Source organism: Cyprinus carpio, chromosome A25 (assembly GCF_018340385.1).
Source record: "Cyprinus carpio isolate SPL01 chromosome A25, ASM1834038v1, whole genome shotgun sequence".
Taxonomy (NCBI): domain Eukaryota; kingdom Metazoa; phylum Chordata; class Actinopteri; order Cypriniformes; family Cyprinidae; genus Cyprinus; species Cyprinus carpio.
In genome coordinates, this window is record NC_056596.1 from 12,408,772 (window position 1) to 12,427,918 (window position 19,147).

Consider the following 19,147-nt stretch of genomic DNA (forward strand, 5'->3'; position numbering starts at 1 on the left):
TTTCGATATTTATAATAAGAAACTCAAATCAGTATATTAGAATGATTTCTGAAGGATCATGTGACTCTGAAGACTGGAGTGATCACATCACAGAAATAAATTACATTATAAAACAAACAAAAATTATTTTAAATGATCATAATATTTCACAATATTACTGTATTTTTCATCAAATAAACACAGACTTGGTTGAGCTTGAGAGACTTACTGAAAATCTTACCCTCCCCAAACTTAAACGGTAGTGCAGATAGATGTAAAAGGTTTCAACAATTAAAGATAGATGTTAAAAATTACATAATTACATGAGAAATTAAACTGAAAATGTTGCACTGACTGTTTTAAATATATCTGTTTGGATTAAATTGCAGGATGCAACTGTATCATGCAGAAGAAACTTTATTCAGAAGCACTGAACTGATAGCATGGTAGAAAGAACCTGCCATGCACCATTCATAATCATATTTAAAGTTCATTCACTGTAATCAATGAAAAAGTAAGGCATTAAGAAGTTGCACAATTCTTTGTATTCAAAGCATCACTCATTTTTCATCCTTCTCAGTGCTGCTTTCTTCTGAAAGAACAACCTATTTGAAAAAAGAAAATGCATGGCTTGAGACACTGGATCAAATATTGTGGTTTGTAGTTACTTCTGATTCTAAAGCACAACCCGGATCTGGATATGTTTTATAATCATTCAGCAAATACACACCCTCAGTCAGCCTTGCTTTTCCTCCAGTGGGCTGGCAGAGCACTGTTGAACACCCAACGCACAACACAACCGTCTGCGCATGACTGAACACAGTCGTGATCTTATAACAACCTGCAGGGAGATAAGCAGAAAAGATTACATTCCCTACAAGTGATATATTACACATGATAAGGCAACCAACCCTTTCTTCTAAAGATCTCAAACCTGGGCATTTTACATCCATGAAGTACGAGTTGGGACTCTGCACAAGCCTTTTCTTCTTATGTTGTCTTCTTTCAAAATCAAAGGACGGGTTCAGCAGATCTTTGGCCAGCTGTTAAAATATAGTTAAAATTAGGGCTGGCTGTCATGATTCCTCGAGTCAATTTGATTACACGATTAGAACTACATTATTTGATCCGTGTCGGTTAACTGTTTCGATGTCAACATATTTAAGAAATCACAGCAGCTGTAGCATTTCCATCGTAAAGAAATGGCCAACTATTAAAGGTTAAATGGACATTTGAATTAAATGTTGTTTAGTCAATATTAAACAAGGAATAGATCACACTGTAAAGTGTAAAAACAATCATCAGGCCGTTGGCGCCTCTGCAGGCATTTGATATAATGCGTAATTATGTGTAATGTTCTATTTATAATACATGATGTTTTTTTTTTTTTTTTTTTTTTTTTTCCAGTTTTGTTCAATAAAACCATATGATTACTTGATTTTGATAGTTTCTTGGAACTTACTATTATTGCCGAATTTGCTATTATATATGTACTTTAACTTAAGTCATTTTAAAGGCCACTGTTCACTTAGGTCTGTTTTTATTACCACAAAAAAAAAGAAAAAGAAAAAAATATATAATATAATTATCCGATTACCAAAATAATCGTTAGTGATAGCCCTAGTTAAAAAAAAATAAATAAAATTATATATATATAAAGAAATCATGAAAATATTTACAAATTCAAATATTTACATATAATTACACAAACACACATATAAATATTTAAAGTGTGTACACACATACACACACACACATATTTTGTGAAAAAAGTAAGTTAAAATTTTCAATATTTTTTATTTAGAATTTAAATATTTACATAAAATGACACACATAAAATATTTAAAATGTATTATATATATAACGCAATTATGTAAATGTTTTTATTTTAAATGTGTGTAATGTAATATATATATATATACACACACACACACACATACAAACATACTTCTTCCATCAATATGACAGTCATTTTACACTCCGAATAACTTAATCTACAATCTAAGCAACATTAGTTTATACTTATGTAACAGAAACACTACAACAATAACACTACCGACGTGCACCATGCTTCTTCGCACACAAAAACATCGGTCAACAGCTAATGATCACTCTCATCATTGTCAGTCTGAAAGCTATAATACTTAAGTTTTAAAAACACAGATAAAACAGCAATCTAATCCAGCCTATCACTTTACTCGGTGCAATGCACAAGTTTAAATATTATTCATGCAAGTGAAACATTAGGCCCTATTTAAACCCTGCGCATCAGCACGTGAAATCACAACTTTCTCATGTTTATCGCACTGTTAAAATATCCAACAACCGAATTGATATAAAAACGCCAGACCATAGTTTATATTAACAACTGTCAAATGCAAGAATCGTTGTCTAGCAGAGCAAACGCACTTACAGGCATTGTCGGGAGCTGCTGAGATTCACATTCGAGTCTGCTGCTGTCCTCGAATCTCTCGATGACTGCAGGGTTGCCACGCGCAGCTTCATCAAGCTGAAGAGACATGCCCAGGCATGCTCCACAATAAAACACGCCTTTATACATTAGACCTCATAAAACTTGACAACATTACAGGGATTTTCTGAATATTACATCAGCTCGACAACGGTAATTGATAGCGAGTTGGCGAAATGTTACTGTCGGTCACCTCATATCTCAACAAAGAACATTGATTGCAGCTTTACACGATATTTTGAGTTCTCTCTCTCTCTCTCTCTCTCTCTCTCTCTCTATATATATATATATATATATGTGTGTGTGTGTGTGTGTGTGTGTGTGTGTGTGTGTGCTGTATAATTACAAATTGTAACAAAACTAAACAAAACAACTAAACCTTCTGGATTAATAATTCCCGTACTGGCAACCTTAATGGTAATTCTCAGAGCTCGAGCTAATGAGATGATTAAGTCTTTACTCTTGGTGTTAAATATCTGATCAATATCAGTATGAAATCTTTTAAGATATTTTAATAGTCTACACTTTTAAACCCTTGCATACATGCAGTACTTTCTTGATAACAACTTCGTGTAATGCATCTTGGGGAGTTCCGTATTACTGTCCTCCTAGAAACTGCACTGAGCAATCACGCGGGAGACATGGCGCTGACGTCACACCACGAGGCTCCGCCCTCGCCCTATGATTTTTGTGTCAGTGCCTTGAACAAGGGAAACTGTGCACTGTCATTCATAAAGGAAATACCGGCTTGGTAAATGGCGAAGACTTACGATTACCTTTTCAAACTCTTGCTGATCGGAGACAGTGGAGTGGGAAAGACATGTCTGCTGTTCAGATTCAGCGAGGACGCGTTTAACACCACCTTCATCTCCACAATCGGTCAGTTCGCCGGTGATCTGGGTAGAAGGTACTGGACGGTGTCCCGTTATGTGCAGGACAATAGTGGTCAGACACAGTAAAGCTGTAATATTTAAGTTTCTAGTTGCATTTGCATTGATAAGCAGGTTTAAAAAGCACCTGTTTTTTTAATAAATCATGTGATTATTTGTTACATTAAAACATCTGGATTTGTTTAGAAATGCACAGGCCTATGAGTGCATAGGCTCAGCTTGCTTATGTAGACATATCTATCTATCTATCTATCTATCTATCTATCTATCTATCTATCTATCTATCTAGATGATTTATTTATAGATCATTTCACATATATAGACATATATCTATATACAGATACACATGTACAGATATTTTGGAAACAATGCTGTCAGCTCTGTGAAGGTGTGAGAGTTATATTTTGCTGACCAGTTCTGTATCTACTTTTAACCTGTCAAACCCTGCTGGCTAATGGCCTTAAAGTTCATACAGGATTCTTCACAAGGGTAACATAAACAGTGGTTTGAGTTAGACTCAAGCCACTCTATACATTGCTGTTAGAGGTTTTGTTGTAGCATTCAGGTTTAAAGTCATAAGTAGATGCTGTTTTCCATATAATAAGAGTTATTATTCTGTGACGGTGAGAAAGAAGGAATGGTCATCTTCATGACGCAGATAACTTTCTATAAACTAGTACTGAAAAGTATGCAGGGTGAAGAAGCTTGCTAGCGACATTGCAAATGCTTAAATAACCCTTTTTATTTATTTATTTATTTTTTTTGTCAGCATGAACAAATAATCAAGAAAAACGTTAAATAGTTGCTTTTTTAACACATACACTTTAAAAAAAGTAATGTTACAAACAGGGGTTTTCAAAGCGAAGCCACAGAAGAACCATTCTGGGCTCTTCAGTGAATAGTTCTTGAAAATATATTTATGTGTGAAGACCACTTTTTCAGTATAAAGAACCTTTTGTGGAATGGTTCTTTATACTGATTCTTCATAGATGCTGATAAAGAAGCTCTAATTGTATTTTTTTTTATATCTTGAATATCTTATACAGTTTAAAATCTTGCTTTAAAGATATTTAGACAGAATACTGCATAAGTAAATTATTTTGCTGTGTGTGTGAACGTTGCACAGTTGTCTTTCGTCTGCCTGCACAGAGAGTTTAGTCATTTCCTTTGTCGGTTTTTCCATCTGATTAAAACGTTACCGCCGCCTCTGCCTTTGTTTGTGATGCTGTCGTGTAAAGGGGTCTCTGAGCCTTGACTTTCTTTCAGACTCTAGTTGTATTTAAAGCCCATTTATCTGTAACATTCTCTGTTAAAAAGCAGCAATTTTGCTGAAAAAATTTGATGTTGGGATGTTAGAAATCATCACTGTCAGTCTTCATAAACAACATTTTGGTGACAACATCAGCACGGAGTGCTGGGGAAAGTACAGTTCTTTGTGCGGGGTCATAGTAGACTTGACCATGAACAGAGGGCTGTACTGTTTGAATCCCCATCATGCTCTCGTGATATTCGCTCAGCCCATCTCAGCATTCTTCCGCCAGTGCAGCCGAGCTTTTGACTGGCATCTGTTTTCTTGTGCCAGGACGTCCATGACCCCGGTTGTGGCCACACTGCACTTCCCCACACGTCTCTGAGCGTCCCACCTCTGCTTCCTGTGGCCGTGCATGTGTTTCTCTCAGGGTTGTGATATTGCTTAACTAAACTGCTTGATAAATTGTGTTCCTCATTTTAGCTGTAGCTAAAAACTTATGCTAAATTACTGAATGTAAATGTATTAAACATTTGTATCATTGACTGAAACTACATTTTCGGAAGAAAATGTGAATAGTGATCGCTCAATCAAAACTTACCATCACGATACTAGAGTCTTGTGGATGGATATATATATATATATATATATATATATATATATATATATATATATATATATATATATATATATATAAAAACTAATATGTGAAATTGCTTGATAAACTGTTTATGTTCTTCACTGTAGCTAAAAGAATCTACTGAAAGTAAATATAATAACCATGTTTCATTGACTGAAGCGCCAATAAACAACTCAATTTTGAAGAAAAATGTGATTGTTTTTTGCTCAATTAAAACTCCAATCCACTGAAGTGAAAGTGTGTGAACTTTATTTGTTTGACAAATGGCATATGATAGAAGTCTTATTGATGGAGTCTAACAAAAGTTAGTGAGGTTTGTGCTTAAGGCAATAACTTTTTTTTTTTTTTTTTTGGTATAAACCTCTTGTTTACCAGCCAGATCTTAAAGCACTATATTGTTGTAGCATTAGATATTTTCAACAGGAAAACCACACCACAGAGCAACTCATTTGACTAGTTGTGTAAGACATATTTTATTATTAATCTCTCTAAATTTCCACTGAATGCCACTTTTTGTGTCATACATAAGCTTAGATTCTTGATTTAGTTCTTGATTAGAAATATTATCATCTCTCCACACTATCAATAGGTTTGAAAATGAAAAAAAATGAAAGTAAAAGTGACGTGTGGACAAGTATGTCCCATACTTGGAATTTGTGCTCTGCATTTCACCCATCCAAGTGCACAGTGAACTCACACACACACACACACACACACACACACACACACACACACACACACACACACACACACACACACACACACCCAAAGCAGTGGGCAGCCATTTTTTGCTGCGGTGCCTGGGGAGCAGTTGGGGGTTTGATGCCTTGCTCAAGGGTCTCACCTCAGTCTGAGGCTCTAACCATTAGGCCACAAAAGTCAGAAATGCAGAGAACAACCTAAAATGTTGAGTTTATTGTTGCTTGGCAATATATATATGTGTGTGTGTATATATATATATATATATATATAAATATATATAAATATATATAAATAATGTACTCACCACTGCAGTGCAACATTGATTGTACCATTGTACCATTGATTCCATGTGGTGCCAGTCGTTGAAGATCTGACGATGTTTCTCTTTTTCTCTGCCAGGAATTGATTTCAAAATCAGAACTATTGAGCTCAATGAGAAGAAAATCAAGCTGCAGATATGGTGAGCTGTTTGTTGGTCATGAATATGCAGCGCTAAGTCCCATTTCATATACGTCCCATTATATCATCATTTATACTTCATCTTCAGGCACATTAAAAGCTGTGTAAACTGTTTGTGTGTTATTCACATCTTAAACAGACTTTCTGAATAGTGAACACAAAGCTTTTACTCTTAATCAGAGTTTTGTTGCTATAAACAGTTAGCTTTGAAGCTATTACCCTTACGAAAAAGAAGTTTATTCAAGTGTGCTAGTAGTATACTTCTTTTAAACTAAAAACAGGAAAGTATGCTTTTAGTTTACTTTTTATGTACTTCTCAGAAATGGGCTTTATGTACTCCTCAGAAATATACTTAAAATGACATTTAAGTATACTTAAAAATATACTTGAACTTTACTTAAGTATACTTAATAAAATAAACTTGAAGTATACTACATTTTGGTAATGGTAAGCTATTGTAGGCTACTTTTAAAAGTTTAAGAGAAGAAACCTCTAGCATAAACACACATTTAATTAATCTTGCATGCAAATATAGATGTTTTTGTCCAATAGAATGTTCACTAGAATTAGAATACCCTTGTAAAAAAGAAGTAAACAATAACATACTATAGAAGAAATAATATACTTTAAAAGAATATGCTTAAGTGAATGTAATGATTTCAGGTACTTTATTGCATTTGCAATTAAACGAGAATACATTGTAGTTTAAATTTATATTAAAGGGATAATTCATCCAGAAAAATGAAAATAACCGCATGATTTGACTTCAAAAAGTCTTCAAGCCACTTTAAGGACGTTTTTGGCCTCCTAAAATGCTTATGCCTATATATCAGTTATCTTGTAAACACAGGTACCGGAATAAAACATTGATCAGACAGTAGTGTCATGGACAGGCTGTACATCCATACCTCTCAGGATGTTTAAATTACTGATTCTCTGTTAACGAATGTGAAGTGTTAAGGCTGAGCGAGGTGACAAAGGAAGGAAGGAACAAGATGAGGATGCATATAGTGGTTGTGTGTGACTGTCTGATTGTTTTACAGGGACACAGCAGGCCAGGAAAGATTTAGGACGATCACCACGGCGTACTATAGAGGCGCTATGGTAAAACACTATTGGCTACTACTCATGTCTGTGTGGAAGTGTTGATCACTGAAGATGGATGTTTCATATTTCTGCTTTCTTTGTTTTCAGGGCATTATGTTGGTATATGACATCACCAGCGAAAAGTCATTTGAGAACATTAAAAACTGGATCCGCAACATTGAGGAGGTAACATTGAGGAGGAATATGTTTACATATGTGCTTGGTCACGTATGTTGAATTGATAAAGTATTATCATTTAGATTATAAAACAGATTTGGTCCAGGTTGGTCAATACATTGCTGTCCAATCATATTGGGGGTCATTGTATAATAGGTTTGCTAGCCACTCTATAAATTTATATCAAATGTAATTTATTGTTTATTTGATACATTTGATAGAGAATTTAACTTGAAGTGCTGAACTTCTCATTTCAGCATGCATCATCTGACGTAGAGAAGATGATCCTCGGAAACAAATGTGATATGAACGACAGGAGACAGGTGTCCAAAGAGAGAGGAGAGAAAGTGAGCCCTTCACGTCTTACAAGCTTACAGTTTTCCATACAAATAATACATTATTTAAAATAAATAATATAAAATTAATCTATTAAAATGAAGAATAAAGAAAATGCATTTTATTTTAAAATGCCATTCTTGTAACACTACCTGTTTATTATAGGTATGCTATTTTGAATCAAATATACAGTATTTTGAGTGAGATTGGATATAATTTTCAACTATATATTTTGTATTTTTATAATAGTTTTTTTTTTCTGGTATTTTTTGTTAATAACTGTTGTCATTTTTGGATTTTTGTCCAGTTGGCAATTGATTACGGGATCAAGTTTTTGGAAACAAGTGCAAAAACCAAAATAAACGAAGAAGACTCCTTCACAACACCCACAAAATACATTATGGCTCGACTTAACAGAAAAATGGTGAGTTTTTTTTTTTTTTTTTTTTTTTTGTAAAACTGGCAAAAAAAAAAACAAAAAAAGTAAAAGAGGGACAAAAATGTGTATTTTACTAGATATCATTTATCATTATTTGTATAAAAAAAGAAACATTGTTACAATGAATCACATTTTAAAATGGTATTTTATAACTCCATATATTATAACAATTTTAAAACTGCATTTAGTTTGATATTGGTTGAGCTGTTACAAAAAGTCCAATACTTGATATCATTAACCATTAATTGTACATCATTTTTTTTTTTAAATTGCTTACAATTATTTTAAACATGGATCATAGTTACAATGAATCACATTTTCAAAAATAGACACTACTGCAGGTAAAACATTATTTTATAATTGCATTTAGTTTGATATCGGTTCAGCAACTAAAGCGATAGTTCACCCACAAATGAAAATTTGATGTTTATCTGCTTACCCCCAGGGCATCCAAGATGTAGGTGACATTGTTTCTTCGGTAGAACACAAATTATGATTTTTAGCTTCAGGCGTTGCAGTCTCTCAGCAGTACAGTGCTTGGCAATGGTAACAGAATCTATGAGAGGAAAAAAAAAACATGCACAGAAAAATCCAAATTAAACCCTGCGGCTTGTGACGATACATTGATGTGTAAAGACACAAAACGATCGGTCTGTGCAAGAAACTGAAAAGTATTTAGTTTTTTTTTTTTTACCTCTGATTCACGCAATGTCCAAACTGTTAGAACTCTTGTGAATGCGGTTCACAGCAGCCTGCATCATCTTCTTCTTGTGGCTTTATGGCGGATCGCAGACTTATAAGTGCATTACCGCCACCTATCTCTCAAATGGACCATTAACATTCTATCTACAATCTCAATTAGGAGTGTCAGTGGTCCACTACTGTTCAGTTTCTTGCACAGACCGATCGTTTTGTGTCTTTACACATCAATGTATCGTCACAAGCCGCAGGGTTTAATTTGGATTTTTCTGTGGAAGGTTTTTTTTTTTTTTCTCATAGATTCTGTTACCATTGCCAAGCACTGTACTGCTGAGAGACTGCAACGATTTGAGCTAAAAATCATAATTTGTGTTCTACTGAAGAAACAAAGTCACCTACAACTTGAATGCCCCGGGGGTAAGCAGATAAACATCAAGGCCCGGTTTCCCGATAACGCTCACTCTTAGCGCGCTAAGAAGACTCGAAAGATATATCTTACCGAAGTTGTTTATGTTCCTAAGTGTGTTCCCCGAAGTGTCCCTTAGGAAGCTTCTTATCACCCTGCCTCTTATGTTCGACGTTACAAAGGCGCTGTCCCAAGTGAAGGTGCTGAATCAGTTGGCATCGATTGCTCAGGAATCGATTTTCCACTTCACGCGAAGGTGCATTACGGCGTTAAGAAAGACAACACGTTCTATGCAAATGAAACATTCCTCAAATTATTCCAGTAACATTTATTTTAACAATAGTTTAAGTTATCCGTAAAATATAGACTATTAATTAAATTATCAAATTGTCAGTAATATGTTCACACGATATGTTGTGACGGGTAGACGAACCAGGTATCCCTCGCTAATCATCCACCCTCCTTATCCCGTTGTGCCACTTGTGCCGCTTCTTGACACGGGTTTAACGTCTTCTAAAAATTATGTAATACACTTTTATATTAATGGTAAGGTACTTTACAATCAGAATTCCCCGGATGTAATCCCCGGCATGGCGCAGAAGGGCGTTGGTGACAGTGTGGACGACCTCGATGAAGCTCCCTGTAGCAAAAAAACCTTAGCGCTGCAAGCAGCTGGACTTCAGGGCTTAAAGCAAAATTCCGCCGCTTTAGCCTGGCAAGCGCAGGTCTGAGAAGGTCCAGCCGCTCCATAATGAGTTGTCTTGGAAGGCGATCTTTTTTAATATAGCACGTCAGGCAAAATGTCAAAAGGGCTTAAGTTTTGCCGAATAAAAAAAAATGACATGGATTAAACGGCTCCGCGGCCGGCGCCGTCTTTGATTCAATACAAGGACACGTTGGATCGCTGCCATAGTTGGTCGCTTACTGGACACCACCATGCTTACCCATTTATAGATCTTAGCCATTTAGACCCAAATTGTTTGCCAGATTTTAATTATCAAAAGTGATTGCCAATTTAAACGCTTTAATGACATTACGAAATAGCCTCGGCCAAATACCACCATATTAGTTCTGATACCAAATAAAGTCAACTAGGCCTGAAATCCATTGCGAACATATTTTATTATTAGTCTTAAAATGTCCATAACATAAAATCATTTTTGAGCCACAACATTGTCAACATACTATAGTCTGACTTGTACTGCGCTGCGCTGATTTCTAAAGACTGCTGCACAGTGGCGGCGACTAGCATCTTGAGGTCAAACAACGCTAAGAGAGAGCTTACGAATGGTCCAGACCAACCTCACGAAAGTGTGACTTACAGAAGATATACTTAGCGTACGAACGTGTCGGGAATCGTGCCATAACGTTAAGAGAGAGGTTAAGGAATAGGTTAAGAACTACTTAGCGATAAGAACGTTTTGGGGAACCGGGCCCAAATTTCCATTTTTGAGTGAACTATCGCTTTTAGTAAAAAAAGTCGCAGGATTAGCTTTTTTTAATCATATAATTTTTTTGTCGACCCTAATATAATTATCATATTCATAATAACTTATTTTTAACATGTTTTAACAAAACAAAATTTAAATGTTTCTATTTTTCTTTTGACTAGAATGATGATGCTCAAGCAGATAGCGGGGGGCCTGTGAAGATTTCAAAGAAGCGTTCCAAAAAGCACAGCATCTTTAAGTGTGCTCTGCTGTAACTTGCTGTGTATCTGCGGCAGCCAGAAATGCTCTGCTGGTATAACATATCACATGAGCCCCTGCAAAGAGCTGGACTATCAGGCTCAAGAACGGATGAAGGTTCGTGTTTCCAAGCCCTTAAAGTCAAGATGGAACAGAGGAATGATGCAATTTTGAGAGATAAAGTGGGTTAACTCGGTGGTAGAGTCACAATAGGAAACGTTTCCATTGTTGTGTGGTGATAACCGTGATGTCAAAAGAAAATGGATCAAATATGAATGGTTTTGTTTTGAAATGTTTTTGTAAAATATTCATTGTGGACACAGCACATGCTGTCTTAAAACATTTGCTGCTGAAGGCTTAGATGTATCATGTACAGTATTTCTGAATTAGTCAGTGAGTCTTGTTGTAATATGTTCCTGAGTGTCTTTTATACAGCATATACACTGTGTTCTTGCACTGGTTAAAAAAATTTAATAGAGAAGATCTGTGAAATGCTATTTTTGGAATGTTAGTGGGTTAAAAGCACTTTACATGTGTTTTCAATGAGCTCTCCTCACAGGCACATGTCCATGTATAGCACAGACAGACATCAATCCATCTGCAGGAAGGTTGCAAAGATAGAACATGATGGCTGCAGTGCATAATGGGGAGGAGGAACATCTTCAGGTCAGGTATCAAAGGGAAAACATCTTACTTGACAAAGTCCCCCATAGGAAGTGTGTGTGTCTGAAACAGCCAAACCTGCGAACCATCAGTGTTAAGGAAATAAGATAAATTGTGCCAGTGTTGTACTATAGATCCTCAGCCTTATGGTGATAAACTATAGGGTTTATATTCAAATTCAGTATAGCACTGATTTGTGAACATTTTGTGACATTTTTTGAATATGAAGATGATCATTAATTATTTAATTAGCATTAGATGATCAATAATTATTTAATTCATGTTTTAATTTGAAAACGGGCTGCTTGGCCATGTGAAAGCAAGTATAGAGACTTAGGTCCTTGTGTCAATGCTACAGTATGTTTTGTATTTTGCTAAGCAAAAAAGCCACTAATGCATGTTTATGAAAATTCATTAATTGAAACAGATGTTTTGTATTCCGGGTTGATATTTCTCACCTTTTAGCTCTTTCTAATTTTTTGATCGATAACATCTAGTGCATAATGTCATATATTCAATGTACAAGCGACCCTTATTTACTGTTTACAAATTTGTTTCACCATGGGCTCTTAAATGAAACATACAGTTGCCAAAAATTGGTATTATATGTTTTTCATGCTTGTACTGTCATTATGTGTAGTCCTTTTTGTCAAAGGATGCAGGGTGAATGCGGTTGGTTAGATCAGCACTTTTGTTTTCAAACGCTTGAGACATTACGGTCTCCTATTCAAACTGCACTGATAGTTGTGTCAGATGAAGTAGTACAGATTACAGCAATAAAACGTCCCCATTTGGGAATTATTTCTTCCGACTAGTGCTGATATTGGGAACCTTAATGCTTTGGAACTGTATCCATTAATCATTTGTAAGTTGCTTTGGATAAAAGTGTCTGCTGAATGACTAAATGTAAATGTGAATGTAATCTGAGTTGGACTGTTTGAATCTGGGTACCACATTGAATTAAAGTTTTAGTTACCATCATTTTACTCCAACAAATGTAGCGTATATCATGACAACTGATATTCAGATAGGACCATTGTTATGCATGAATTTTCATTCATATTTGTAATTGTCTGACCGAATTTTTAAGAGATAACTGTGTTATTGGACTCTATAATGCGATCTGTTACCTGAAAAGTTACTATATGCTCATTCAAACGTGTTAAAACCTTAACAAAGAAAATGTGAACAAGAATTTGAAGTGTGGTTTTATTAATTATAGACTTTTACTAAATATAACCAAAGTAAACACTGTATAAACCTGTCTTATTTTTCCAAGTTTTGTCATCTTTCTTCCAGCAATTCATCATCCAGAACAGTAGATGGTGCTATTACACAGTCTTATCCTTAACAATGAACAGAATGCGCCATTCATACAACATGCCAACTACAAACATTTTGCATTGAGGTAGACTCAGTTCACTTTGCATAGCCTTACTTTTTAGCCCATAAATTATCATTACATTTTACCAATCAGAAAACATTAGCAGTTAGCAAGGATAGCAAGGATACATACTGTCACATAATGTATTTTGTACCTTAAATAAATATAATAATAGAAATACTTTTAAGTGCAAGCACACAAAAAATGGTCAGTTGATACTACTACGGCTTTAGAGTTTTACTACTCTGTTAACTCGATCACAACTCCTGATTACATACTGTTGATATATAAGTATATAGTGTTACAGGTGGATATAAAGAAATTCAATGTGTGTGTCATTCTTGTCTGTTGAATTTATCTTCTTATCGGACTTCCTCTGGAGTGTCTGATTATGGTTTGTCTGATGGTGCATCATTTGTTGTCTTCTGTGCTGGTGAACCTGGGTCATCAGGAGAGTCTCCATATGCTCCAGCAAGGTCTCTTTCACTGCTTGATTCGTGGGCTCTTTTTAAGCTGTTTCCTAAGGACATGCAAGGTTTTGTGGACCAGCTCTTAGATCTTCCAGGGAGAAACATTGTGTCTTCTGGCAGAAGCAGATGGCTACCATCAGCTTGGACTTCAGAATCAAAGGGACCTACACCTGTTGGTATCTCCTCTGTTTGCTGTCCGTCTTGCTTCTCTGAACTTTCCTCCTTTCCAAGTCCTCCTTCAAGATCATCTGGTTCCTTTGTCACATCCTGCTCAGTATCTTTCAGGCATTTGTCCACATCGTCACTACCCTCTTCCCGTTTTACCTGATCTACATCTAGCGATGCCTGTCTACCAGTCATCTCCACTGAATTTCTTATCCCATCTTCAATTATTGACTGAGCACTTTCATGATGCATTGATCCACCTGAACTGTCCAGTGTCTTCTCTCCATCTTGCATTCCCATGTCCTCTGTATTGTGTCTAGTAGAAACTCTCAGCATTTGTTGCTCAGGCTGGTCAGAAGGTTGCTCTACTTTGAAACTGTTGCTAAACTGGTCAATCTGGTCTACCAAGGGTCTTACCATTGATACCTTTGGCATCTGACCAAAAAGACTAGGGTGTACCTTATACTCATAGCCAGCACTCCAACGTCTTGTAGCTGGAGACCCACCCATTCCTTCTCCTTCTTGATTTGGTTCTCTTCCATTTGCTTGATCAAATGAGATTGTGCTCCAACACCTTTGTACAGTGGACGGGGATATGCTTTGTATTTCTCCAGGATAGTATTTGAAAGCTTTAACCTTTTCTAGCGGGTAGGAGGTAGTTGCCTGAAGTTTTACTCTCTCCATCATCAATGCTTCTTTCTTTGGTGCATTATCCGAAGATGTCTGTTTGTCAGGAACTGTAGATTTTGGTGATTCTGGCTTTGTCCCTTCAGCCTCAACACCCTTATCACAAGGGAAGATTCGGATGTCCACACATGAGCCAAGGCGTCTTTTTACGCCTGGAACATCTACCTCTAGATTCTGGCCATATTCCTTTGTGTTGAAGTTTGTAGTGCTTATTGTTTTACTCAGATCTGCCTCTTTATCTTCAGGTGGACGGTCATCAACACCCAGGTAATAGCGGTACAGGCTGTACCCATCAGCACTGTTGATGCTACTGTGACGTTGGAGAGAGGAGGGGTCACAAATAGAGGAGGCCGATGAGCGTGTCCGGGTGAGTTCGGAGTGGTCAATTCCCACTAGTCTTTCCAAGGCATTCACCATTCGGCCATTAATCTCTTCCAGTTGGGACAAACGAAGGTCCACAGTCTGAAGGGAGGCCTTCATTGTGTTCTCCCTCTCATTCACCTCTTCAAGACGCATGGACATGTTCTCCACCCTGAGCCAGAGCAAGAAGAGTATGTAGATGTGATATATGCATAGAGCAAAAAGTTTGCAAACTGGGATTGAAGTGATTTACCCGTATTCCTGTACTGAAATTACCTTTCATTTGTAACCCTGATACGCTCATTATTTGAGGACTGTTGCTCATCTTCTTTCTCCCTGAAATATTCCTCCACACATTGCTCCTCAAACTCATACAGCATCTTGAGCTCCTCCGGGGTAAGAATAAGCTCTTTATGAGGAAAAGAGAGAATACAAGCAAATATTTTTCTCATGTTCGGTTTGAGTTTATTACTCACTTGGACAACTGCATCTTGATCCTTTGTAATTTGGTCTGGTTATTTTTTGAAACTTACTTAATCCTTTATCCTTTTCATCTAGTTCTCCTTCCTTTTTCTTGCTACAGCGGCAGCAGAGTTTGCGGAAAAGAATGTAGAGGTGGCTAAAGATAATCATTGGTGGAGGTAGCACAGGCCTATCATGGAAGGTCATGATGAGCTGATATCGCTGAAATTTCCACACCTGGTTGGAGATGGACTTAACCTCAAAGAACGTGTTACTTTATTGGGATGAAACACATAGCAATACAGCAATGAACACATTTTTGTAAAGACCAATAGCCACAAAATATTTTTCTTACACCATTTGGTTTTTACATGCTTCAAGTGAAATAGGTCATCAAAACTATGAAATGGTAGAATTCTTACTTGAAGACAGCAATGAGCAAGTTCACAAGCAGGATGTTGGCCACTAACAAATAACAGGCCATGATGGCCGGAGTTAACCAGGCTCCAGGGATGCAGGGTGGAAGCTTTTTCCCATCCTCATCATATAAATTTTCTCCACAGGGGGCTGTTTAAAAAAAGCTTTCATGTTACATTATAGTACCAGCAATATTTCTGTTCTGCATTCACAACAATTCCAATACCATTATAGCATTAGTAGGGTTATTTTTCATGAAAACTGTGTTTATCATTGTGACAAATGTTTTGCTTACGATTTATTTCCATTGCGTAAACTAGAACATTCCAGAAGGGCAGAATAGACACGAACAGTCAGTTAGTGCAAGTGGAAACCAGAAACAAGAACAAAGAGTGCAACAAGAATTATTCAAATCCAACATCTTAATCAAGAGACAGGCAAGATAATGAACTATAAACTGCTGCAATCTGTATGAAAGAGTAATGGCATACAGTCTGAAATACTGAAATAACCACAATTTGACAATAAATTTTTCTGTCTCCAAGTTTGAAAGTTATAAGACTGAATACTCAAAGGGTCCTAACACAAGAAAGGCACTAGACATGTTGTTATAGGGTAAACTGCAAACAGCAGGATCACATAGGTGACTGGGATATTAGTGTGGTATTTGGAAGGTGGATCAGAGTGTTAAATGCCATCTATACCCTGGAGGCAGAAAACAAAATCTTACTATAAATTCTAGTCTTACGGTCTATCGAATCTGCAAACACCTCTCCATAGATCATCCAATACGGCATGTAGAAGATATTGCGGGCCAAGCGCCATGTTGGCTCCTCGTCTGGATGTAGGATAGCCTGCCGTGCCACACCGAAACTCATCAGGACCACCAACATGATCACCACAAAGTACAGCATGTCAATCATCTGCAAGACAGGTGGCAGCTTATTATATTCAAAAAGTCCATATAGTTGACAATTACGTGTACTAGGTCTTGAAGTATAATAGATTTAGTCAAAATGAATTGTGTTACCATTTTCCCTATCATCATGACATAAGGTCCTAGGTACTTGTTGACTCCAAATATGTCCAGTACGCGGATATACCAGAAGATTATGTCTACGCAGTAGATCACACGGCCATAGCCCATGTAGGGTTCATGTTGCAGCCTAAGAAGTAGGCCTAGCAAGAAGGTAGAGATGGCCGCCAGGTCTGTGATGTTCCAGTACTCCTCTAACCACACGTTTATCTTTTGCTTGAGTTTGCCCGGTTCTGACATCAAGATCTGGAAGAGATAGTACCAGATAAAGGCTACAAGCTGATTCTTTGCTGTTGAGTTTGGGTTCACTTCATTGTTTTTGGATTGATTTCTAGAGCTGTGGGTGCAGTGGTGTTTTAAGGAGAGAGATGTACATCTTTACCTGTCTGACTTTCTCCAACCCCAAAGTGATGATGTATGAAATGACGAACCACTCTTGTATACATGGCCAACGCTCCATCTTCACCAGTACTATGTAATTGTACAGCATGAGATAGCCAAGGTAGGAAATCTGTCCAATGCAAACGGATTTTAAATTTCAACACAGTTTTATTTATTATTGTAATTAAAATACAATAAAAAAATGGGTAAAATATAAAATATATCTATTGTTTTCTAAAAAATAAAATGAAGTATTCTACTCAATCCATTCTGGGTATTTCCCTGCCTTTGGCCCAAAATGCTAGGATAAAATAAGATAAACTGTTTGGAAATTCTTTTACTCACAGTGTTAAACCAAAATTTGGTGAAAGGGGCATTGTAGAACTCAAAGATCTTCGTTCCAATTGGAATCCGCCTCATTTTCTTATTACCTTCTTCCTCGTCTCCTTTCTTAGAGGCTGTTTCTGCATTGGCATCCTAGATGTACATGAGGTGGTTTTACAACAGGCAGAATTCATAGAAACCACAGCCTCTCTAAAATCTAAATCCTTTGTTTTAACCAGACCAAACATAAGATTTGACACCGTTTGATGCAGCATTAACCTCTGAGCTAGAGTTCCCGGACTGTTTTTTCCCCACAAAACTAACCATAATTACTGAATATTTGATAAACTGTAAAAGAATGGAGTATCTGCAAACTATATATGCTTTCTATTATTTAATCCTTCCGTATTCTATCTACATCATGGGTGTCACGCAAGACCTGTGTTTACTGATGGATTAAGCTCATATTATGTCGGGTCAAGAGCTTTCAGTTATGTACTGATCTAATAAAGGAGGGGTTTGTTTAAATAGAAGGGGTGGTGCAGTTTTTACCCGGCCAGATTTATCATCATCCTTGGTCTTCCTGTCCTCATTTTTTGCAGTGACTTGATGAGACGTGTCATCACCCAGACGGAAATCCAACAGCAGGATAAAAGGTGGGAAAATGAGGCTGAGGATCACCTGGAGTTAAAAAAACAAAAACAAAAAACAAACAATTGTTTTTTTTGGTTTTGTCTCATCTAGTGATGTCCGGATCGTGAACAAATCTTTCTATTTAACTGGATCTTCTTAGTGAACCGGTCGAACCAGAAACGGTTCGCGTCTCCAGTATGCCCTAATCCACAAATTACTTAAGATATTTGGTTTATAAACATGCCTTACACTCCCTCTGATGCTAAATAAACCAATATACTGAGTTATTCAGTTACTCCTAACAGTACATTGACTGAACTGCTAAAAGAAAGCGATGACGGGACGTGCACAAGCAGAGCACCTGGACTGAGTCTTGTGCTATTGCTGGCCTGGGAAACGGCATCACAGTATGTTAAGATGCGTAACATTTCCGTCACACGCTTGAGGGATTCAGCCAATCACAACGCACTGGATAGCTGGTCAGTCAGAGCACACCTCGCTTTTTCAGAACAATGAGCTTTATAAAAATCGAAGCATTTCAGAAGGCGGGGCATAGAGGAGAAACAATATTGTAAATTTTATGGAAAATAATGTTTTTTTTTTTTCCTTAAACCGCATAAACACATTGCATTACACCAAATACACAAAATAATGTTCTTTTTAGCAGCATCATATGACCCCTTTAAATACCTTTTTAAGCCCAAGTAGGGAATATATAGAAGGGCACACAAAGAAATTTATAAAATTAAGTGAATTTATGATTAAAATAAGAACAAATATCTGCTAGTGGTGTCAAAAAATGACCTTTTCAAGGGAAAAACATGTTTATTTTTCTGACCCCACTCGCAGATATTTGTACTTGTTTTAAGCATGAAGTCAATTTTCAGAAAACAATACTTTGCATCTCAAGTAAATGTATCCTGATTTAAGGATGTTTAGTTATTT

At 36.6% G+C, this 19,147-nt stretch overlaps 3 protein-coding genes and 1 long non-coding RNA gene across 6 annotated transcripts in view; 1 reads left to right on the forward strand and 3 right to left on the reverse strand.

The window, feature by feature from the left end:
- Positions 1-378: 378 nt before the first annotated feature.
- LOC122135611 (40S ribosomal protein S27-like) lies at positions 379-2,549 on the reverse strand. Its single transcript, XM_042715575.1, has 4 exons — positions 2,393-2,549; positions 914-1,022; positions 710-820; positions 379-584 (listed from the first exon to the last, which is right to left on the reverse strand). Exons 1-4 carry the CDS (start codon positions 2,537-2,539, stop codon positions 556-558), a joined length of 396 nt encoding a protein of 131 aa, XP_042571509.1. The 5' UTR covers positions 2,540-2,549; the 3' UTR covers positions 379-555.
- A 360-nt stretch (positions 2,550-2,909) lies between these two features.
- LOC109047733 (ras-related protein Rab-8B-like) lies at positions 2,910-12,864 on the forward strand. Its single transcript, XM_019065413.2, has 7 exons — positions 2,910-3,328; positions 6,330-6,390; positions 7,433-7,493; positions 7,584-7,661; positions 7,910-7,999; positions 8,296-8,412; positions 11,145-12,864. Exons 1-7 carry the CDS (start codon positions 3,205-3,207, stop codon positions 11,235-11,237), a joined length of 624 nt encoding a protein of 207 aa, XP_018920958.2. The 5' UTR covers positions 2,910-3,204; the 3' UTR covers positions 11,238-12,864.
- Positions 5,983-8,918, reverse strand: LOC122135612. Its single transcript, XR_006153621.1, has 3 exons — positions 8,867-8,918; positions 6,235-6,322; positions 5,983-6,127 (listed from the first exon to the last, which is right to left on the reverse strand). It is a non-coding gene; the product is annotated as an uncharacterized LOC122135612 (long non-coding RNA).
- Positions 12,865-13,078: 214 nt separating the features above from the next.
- The window catches only part of LOC109047434 (transient receptor potential cation channel subfamily M member 1-like), a 41,400-nt gene continuing 35,331 nt past the window's right edge, over positions 13,079-19,147 (reverse strand). For all 3 annotated transcript variants that reach the window (XM_042715571.1, XM_042715569.1, XM_042715572.1), the window contains 10 exons: positions 18,122-18,250; positions 17,591-17,722; positions 17,247-17,375; positions 16,859-17,110; positions 16,577-16,751; positions 16,124-16,144; positions 15,834-15,978; positions 15,483-15,685; positions 15,226-15,358; positions 13,079-15,121 (listed from right to left, as the gene is read on the reverse strand). In XM_042715571.1, coding sequence (XP_042571505.1) covers positions 13,657-15,121; positions 15,226-15,358; positions 15,483-15,685; positions 15,834-15,978; positions 16,124-16,144; positions 16,577-16,751; positions 16,859-17,110; positions 17,247-17,375; positions 17,591-17,722; positions 18,122-18,250 — 2,784 coding nt within the window. In that variant the 3' untranslated portion in view covers positions 13,079-13,656. The remainder of the gene's footprint in view (positions 15,122-15,225; positions 15,359-15,482; positions 15,686-15,833; positions 15,979-16,123; positions 16,145-16,576; positions 16,752-16,858; positions 17,111-17,246; positions 17,376-17,590; positions 17,723-18,121; positions 18,251-19,147) is intronic.

What these genes read in the sequence shown, in the direction of transcription:
- LOC122135611 (XM_042715575.1), bottom strand. Translation starts at nt 2,539, where the DNA reads ATGTATAAAGGCGTGTTTTATTGTGGAGCATGCCTGGGCATGTCTCTT. An exon ending in CATGGATGTAAAATGCCCAG is followed by an intron (nt 821 to 913) that starts GTTTGAGATCTT and finishes ATCTCCCTGCAG; the next exon opens with GTTGTTATAAGATCACGACT. An exon ending in AAAAGCAAGGCTGACTGAGG is followed by an intron (nt 585 to 709) that starts GTGTGTATTTGC and finishes TTTTTCAAATAG; the next exon opens with GTTGTTCTTTCAGAAGAAAG.
- LOC109047733 (XM_019065413.2), top strand. Translation starts at nt 3,205, where the DNA reads ATGGCGAAGACTTACGATTACCTTTTCAAACTCTTGCTGATCGGAGAC. An exon ending in CACCTTCATCTCCACAATCG is followed by an intron (nt 3,329 to 6,329) that starts GTCAGTTCGCCG and finishes TTTCTCTGCCAG; the next exon opens with GAATTGATTTCAAAATCAGA. An exon ending in CGTACTATAGAGGCGCTATG is followed by an intron (nt 7,494 to 7,583) that starts GTAAAACACTAT and finishes CTTTGTTTTCAG; the next exon opens with GGCATTATGTTGGTATATGA.